This window comes from Siniperca chuatsi, linkage group LG5 (assembly GCF_020085105.1).
Source record: "Siniperca chuatsi isolate FFG_IHB_CAS linkage group LG5, ASM2008510v1, whole genome shotgun sequence".
Lineage (NCBI taxonomy): Eukaryota > Metazoa > Chordata > Actinopteri > Centrarchiformes > Sinipercidae > Siniperca > Siniperca chuatsi.
In genome coordinates, this window is record NC_058046.1 from 24,497,061 (window position 1) to 24,504,084 (window position 7,024).

The window sequence follows — 7,024 nt, forward strand, 5'->3', positions numbered from 1 at the left end:
CGGTTATTTGGCAAATGAATCCTCCCTTTCTGAAGTAGGGTTACAGTTTGTTAACAGGCTAATTGCCACAGTCCAGTGATTTGAAAATTGAGATTTTGATATGGCTAATTATTTAATGGCAATGCATTTTCCGTTTACGGGCTCAAATAACCCCTTCAGCGAAATAAAACAAGCCTTTGCATGAGCTCACCTCCAGTATTTTACATGTATCTATCTATAAACAGGAGTCCTGTCATGGCACAGGCTATATGAGATTAAACAAACACATTAAGACGTTTAACGTGGAATAATTTAAGCATGAAAAGATAATAAATCAGAGGACGGAATGGCAGCGGATTGAATTGTAGTGTTTAGTGCGCGTGATTGCGCGTGCGTGCGTATTTGTGTTAAAAAAAAAAAAGAAGAAGAAGAAGAAGAAGAAAAAAAGAGGGGGGAGTCACGTCGCTGACATTTCCAAGCTCCCGCTCTGATTGGCTCTTATTTGAGGAAGCTCACGGGTTCTTTCAACTAATAGGCGCCTCCCCATCGCTCTAAAGGACATTATAATGCAAGGGACCTCCTTTTTTAACCACAAACCGAATTTTCGTTCATTTAGACGATATATACTTTTTAAATTGCCCCAAAGTTGTAGGATTTTTTTGGAGCGCATTTCGCCCTGGAGCGGTACGCCATGCTCTCTCATGCCGACCTCCTGGATGCTCGGCTCGGTGAGTTATCATCACTAAACTCCGGCCCTAAACTCCAGTGTAAGATTTCAACTTCTTGTTCAACCTTGTGAAGTGATAGATAGACTGTGTAGTTAATTATGTTAACAGCTAAGTGGTTTATTGTTGCTCGAAGCAGTTCTTTACAGTAATGTATGTGGAATGATCTGACAGCAAAAGTTACGCTATAAAATTACGACCCAAGCTATATTGAGTTTATTTGTGATATTCTTTAAATTAATGTGCCTCTTTTGTCATAAAGAAGCAAAGCTATTTCATGTAACTCTCATTTAAAGATGCTGCGCTTTAAGATTTGCCACTCAAAGCATCTCTCCTCCTCATCCTCTCAGGGATGAAGGATGCTGCAGAGTTACTCGGACACCGAGAGGCTCTCAAGTGCCGGCTGAGTGGTGGGGTGCCAGACCAGGGGCATCCGGGAGACATGGCCCCTGGTTCAGACTCTGTAGAGGGAACCACTCTCCTGCCGGGAGAAGACATCGCTACTGTGGGATCCAACTCTGCCGGCATGCCGGTGAACGGGAAGGAGCAGGAGAAGCAGCAACAGCAACCGCAGCAGAGCTCCGGTCAGACCTCCAGCCAGCAGAAACAGAAGCGGCACAGGACGCGCTTCACCCCGGCGCAGCTCAACGAGCTGGAGCGCAGCTTCGCTAAAACCCACTACCCTGACATCTTCATGAGGGAGGAACTGGCGCTGAGGATCGGCCTCACTGAGTCCAGAGTTCAGGTAAACACTTGTGCAGTGTGGGTGATTTTACAGGATGCAAACACTGGCATGGTGTGGCAGGGTGCGGCTTTGGGTCTAGATTCGATCTTGTAGGGGTTTTTTCAGCATGATATAAATGTCCAAAAATCATCCTTTGAATCCATCTGGAAAGCAGTGAGCAAAATACGTTAGATTCGTATCAGGAGAGGAATCAGGACCAATGTTCCCTCTGTGCGTGTGTAAACGATAGTTTAGTCACATCTAATCATTTACATTCACCGTAATGTAGATTATTTGACACTCGTCCTCTTGTCCCCAGAAATGTTGTGGCCATTAGGGGTTGAGTTTTTGGGTGCAAATTCTTGGAATATCAAAGCTGACGGGTGGATTGACGCCACTGGTTCAGTCTAAGTTACATCAAATCATAAGTGTACTATTGTGTAGGTTGTCATTAAAGTGGTAGAATAACTTTAAAATATTGTCATTTTTAGGTTTATATACAGCACTATATCCTGCCTCCGTATACTCGCATGAAAAAGCCCTGTGCGTGTAAAAAAAGAAAAATGAAGGGTCTATTCGTTGAGTTCTAATATTCCAATAACACTTGTTTTAGATAATATACCGACTCAAGCCTATTTTAATTGAATTATATGATTCAAATATCCCATGATTTGTTCAAGTTCAGCCTGATGGTAAGCGATATTTCATTTTAAGAAGCCGTGCCCCACCTAACGTACAAAGGGCTCTGTCCAAGGTGCTGAAACATTTCTCACCTGCGGATAACGAGCAGGAATCCGGTGCTTATCAAGTCAAAAACATTCAGGTGGCTTTTACAATTTCCAGAAAATATTGTATAACGCCCCCTGTGGTGACAGTCCCCGGAAATAAAGTTCTTCAATTCTTTTGCCTAAAACGTTTGCCTAACTTTCATTTCCTTTTGTTTCTGTACAATTGGGAACTTTGCAACAATTGCATAAAATTAAATAGGCATTATGTAGGCTTTTAATAATTATTTGCTATAATATTTTAAGATAACAAATACAGGGAGTTACCCTGGCCAGTACATATTTAAGAATTTCAAATACGACTCCCCTTTTTACAAAACTATGAGGGTAGGAACGTGTGGCACATGTTATTTATTTTTTTCTTACAGTGTGACATTTAAACTTCAATTAAATTTTTTTTTTGTATTTTTGGAAGTTGAGCATATGAACCACTTTTAAACAATTTAAACTGGCTAAGACACACTGTGCTTATTTTTCAACAAGCATGCAGGAACACACCAGGCTCTAATGAACCAAGCACATTATCAACACATTTCAGTCTTATTTACAACAGTGAACGGGTTATTAACCAGTGATGTGAAATTCATGCAAATTATCCCACTGAAAGCAATAAAACCAGTAGAATCATTAGTCACCTTAATATTCAATTCTTTATTCTATCTAGTGCAGGAGCCCAACCGCTCAGTGCATTTCGGCCCCTGCTCGCTGTTGGTAAACATTAGTGCAGGCCGTGCAGGTGCAGCCTTCAGTGGGCGGGCGTGTTGGCCCGCGTGCGTGCCTTCACAGCCTCTCCTTTAAAATGCTCTATCAGCGACGTCTTAATAGGACTCCAGAATATATTGTACTTTTTTAATGGAATGAGAAATTGCATTTTCTTTCCCCCCGAGTGTAATGGGTTTGGGCGACGTTTCACGGATGGCTGAGCGGAATGAGAGCGAGATTTCACTTTTAATACGGAGGCATGGACTCACGGCCTCGCGCGCGCATTAATCACGCTCGAAGATGATGAAATCTTTATAAAGCCCGACGGGGACGCGCGTGCGTTTTTTTTTTTAGCTGTGTACGCGAATTGGTGTGTTTGTGGTTCTCGCGCGTGCGTGTGGATAGGTAGATTTTATTTTCACGTAGATTGTGTACAATAATGCGGACCGCTTGGATTTAAACCCACACAATATTTAGGGCAATTTTCAGTTAATCTGCTTGTAAATAAGATGTTGGAAAGATAAATTGTTCGGCCCACTGCTGCGGAACACCAGTAATAAACCCCCTCTGACGGCTGCGTTTTTATACAGGGCGCCTTCTGTATCTTGTATTTTATTTTCAATGAAATTCCTAACCCTGGCATTATGACTGTTTCAGTTCCATCCATAGCGTCTTAGAAACACGGTGTATTATGCTGACAGTAGCCGAATGGTTGGTATTTACAAAATAGAAGGATTTATGAATTACACCTGCTATTAGACAGCGCTCCCTCAAAGCTCTTAATATTTGGTTAGTGGTAGTGAATATATTCATAAGAGGTTCGTAGGCCAATTGCAGAAGGTCTAAGTTTATGTCTTTGTATAGGGTCAGACTCAGACCAGGCCCCATAGCTGGTAGAGAATTTGTGTTGCTCAAGGACACTCTAGCAGGGTGGATCAGTTTTCTTGTATTAATATTCTGTAGACGCTAATGTCCTATTAGAGCCCTAAAGTTTGTGATTATCGTGCGTAATAGTATTTTTCTCCCATGGTTACACTAACACATAGTGTAGAGACATGCTTCCAACATCCACCTTGCTGCCCTCATTACAGTGTCATGTAAACAGACCCTGCTCCAGGCACGTGTTCCTCAGTCTATCCTTCTGAAGGCTCACGGTCCTGTCTCTATGTTTGCAGGTTTGGTTCCAGAACAGACGCGCTAAGTGGAAGAAAAGGAAGAAGACCACCAATGTGTTCCGCGCCCCAGGGACGCTGCTCCCAACGCCGGGCCTGCCACAGTTCTCTGCCGCGGCCGCCATGGAGAACAGCCTGTGCTCCTTCCACGCCAACGACTCTCGCTGGGCCACGGGGATGCCGGGGGTCTCCCAGCTGCAGCTCCCGCCGGCCCTGGGTCGCCAGCCGGGCATGCCACAGTCCCTGTCACAGTGCAGCCTGGGTCCAGGCCCGCCACCAAACTCCATGGGTCTCTCCAACGGCCTGTCCTCCAACGGCTCCGGTCTGCAGTCCCACCTCTACCAGTCGCATTTCCCCGGAATGTCGGCCTCTCTCTCCGGCCCCACGAACGTATCGGGCTCCCCGCAGCTGTGTAGTTCCCCGGACAGTGACATGTGGAGAGGGACAAGCATCGCGTCACTGCGGCGCAAAGCGCTGGAGCACACAGTGTCCATGAGTTTCACTTAGTGACTTTTCGAAAACACCCCACCACACCCCTCTCCTCCTAACTCCCTCTCCCAGCCCCACCCTGCGGCTCTTTTTCTGTTTTTATTCCCGCTATTTAGATCAAAACGAGAGAACGAGCGAGCTAATCAGGCCTGAAATGTGAGAAAATGGAGATTGTATGAGACTTCATCTAGACATAATGACAAAAAGAAAAGGACAACACTGATGGACAAATGGAAGGGAAAAAACTTGGGTTTGGGGTTATTTATCTTGTTAATTCAAAAGGATTTTATCAACTATTGATGATAAATATTATTGTAATGATCTCTAGACTATAGGCCCTAATTACTGAGAGCCAAACAATCGTCGTATTTACGTTTTCACGGAGTGTGTCTTTGCGCACACATGTTATTGTGTTCAGGTGACGTTGTGTTATGTCAAACGGTTATTTATAAGATTGGGTATACATTTTGGTAACAGCCTACAACACACGCACCGTACTGTAGGTGGGCCTATTGAGCTGGGTCTCAGGCATGCACTGTGCATGTGGATTTAAACGCTTGGACTATTTTAAGGAGAAAATGGTGCCCACTCAGATTGAAGCGGTACTTTTGTTAGCGACCTCAGTCTCGTCTGCATGAGACAGGAGCATAAATCTAAAGCGGAAAAAAAAATACAATGATCTTTCAGTAGGCCTACTCTGTTTTAGGATGTTTTGTGTAGATGAAACATTCTTGCTATGTACCCGCTGGTCTTTTTTGTGACATGTTTTAACTTATTGTATGTGCTATTACTTGACACATTTCTTAAATGTTTGATCTTACATCGAAATGCACCACATTGACGGGTTTGTACCAATTTAAAATGAAAGAAACAAATAAAAGTAATTTTCAAGAATGTCAAAACAAGAATGATTCATGTCTCCAAATTCCTATGGGCACTTTGAAAAATATGTGCCCCTCTTCTGACCTGCCCTTGTTGTAGGTTGCTGATGGATAGTTTATTTGGATTATATCCATCAAAAATGATAACGGGATTATTACAATATCTCTGTATGTTTATTTCCTAGGTTATGGTGTATGATAGGCTTAACTGCAAGATGTAATTTTGTTGAACAAACTTATATTGTTAGTGGTCGTTGCTTAGACACACACACACACACACACACACACACACACACACACACACACATATACATACATATATATATATATATATATATATATATATATATACTTTTTTTTTTTTTACAGTGTTTGAGGTGACAGGGTTAAAGGGTTTATGAAGGGTGACTGGTCCCATGGTGGCAGACAGCAGCGGTAAAGATGTCAGTGCTGTGATGTGACGGTCATTGCTTTTAACCATGACGGTCATCCCACTGAGCGGACTGGATGGACTGTAACAGGAGGAATCACAGGCTTGTGTGTGTGTCTACGGTAGTATATACCAACCTGTTTTTATAGCTTTTATTTTAGGGCTAAATTTGGCTGCTATGATCTTACCTCGCGAAGTAGAAATGACACAATCGATTAGTTGCAGCAAAACTAAAACTTGCTGTAATATCCAATCGGGGTTATTATAGAAGTGCCAGAGGAGATTAAAAGGCCGCCCAGCTCTCAGAGGAACGTTACAGAAATATTATGGCAACTGGAATTCCACCATATTTAACCTGTCAATAACCCTATTAATAGACTACACCTATCAACCTGTATCTGGGTCACACTTGAGTCTGATATCTGCAGGTTACTCCTGTATACATTGCATTAGGAGCCGCAGAGAAGCAACAGTAGCATTAGCTATTAGGTAGTTGCCAGCTGGCTATTCGTACATACATTTAGGCCGAACAGCTAAACTGCGGTGTCATTAAAGTGGTTTAATAAGGCAGAATCACTGTATAACTTTCACATTACTATTCACACAATTTAAAGAATCGACGTTTGTCTCTGGCACCCGTTATTGACGTTTCTGTGGTAGGCCAACATTTTTAGACTTTTAGTCCTTTTGCTTTATCTGCTCATACAGTGTACTTCTGTGACGTCACTACAGTGCAGATAGGCACAGGCATACAGAAAACACTGGGACACTTTTACATGGACCCACACACAGACTTCATATTGGATTTATTTTTAGAAATTGTAATTACTGCACTTTAGGCAACTCTATAATGGAGAGATCTACCTAATGCTCAAAACTGTGCACCACTGGCTTACTTCAGGCTTCTTATGCAGCACAGACAGCTGTTTATGGAGGGAGCTGTCTCGCACCTATCAATCACTACCCTGACAAAGTGATGAGCACAAACCCAACAAGCAAAACATCAGTGAGGTAAATAAACGTGTTGAAACGTGTTGAACTCGGCGTTTCCTGGGCTTATTAGCGAACATTAAATATAGTACGAATATCAATTACACGTTTTTAAAGCAATGGACAAACACAATCCTCTGAGACACT

The 7,024-nt window shown here is 42.8% G+C and overlaps 1 protein-coding gene across 2 annotated transcripts; it reads left to right on the forward strand.

Moving 5' to 3' along the window:
* Window positions 1-476: 476 nt before the first annotated feature.
* LOC122876942 (homeobox protein orthopedia B-like) lies at window positions 477-5,478 on the forward strand. Of its 2 annotated transcripts, none has more exons than XM_044197935.1 (3): window positions 477-746; window positions 1,055-1,449; window positions 4,091-5,478. In XM_044197935.1, the coding sequence occupies exons 1-3, from the start codon at window positions 671-673 to the stop codon at window positions 4,592-4,594; spliced, it is 975 nt and encodes a 324-aa protein (XP_044053870.1). In that variant the 5' UTR covers window positions 477-670; the 3' UTR covers window positions 4,595-5,478. The 2 variants fall into 2 exon arrangements, with proteins under 2 accessions (XP_044053870.1, XP_044053872.1); XM_044197937.1 differs by having other exon boundaries at window positions 486-707.
* The last annotated feature ends 1,546 nt before the right edge of the window (window positions 5,479-7,024 follow it).

Excerpts from the sequence above, each read along its gene's own strand:
- LOC122876942 (XM_044197935.1), top strand. The coding sequence starts at position 671 with ATGCTCTCTCATGCCGACCTCCTGGATGCTCGGCTCGGTGAGTTATCA. Across the intron at positions 747-1,054 it reads CTCCGGCCCTAAACTCCAGT|GGATGAAGGATGCTGCAGAG; the intron begins GTAAGATTTCAA and ends TCATCCTCTCAG. Across the intron at positions 1,450-4,090 it reads TCACTGAGTCCAGAGTTCAG|GTTTGGTTCCAGAACAGACG; the intron begins GTAAACACTTGT and ends CTATGTTTGCAG.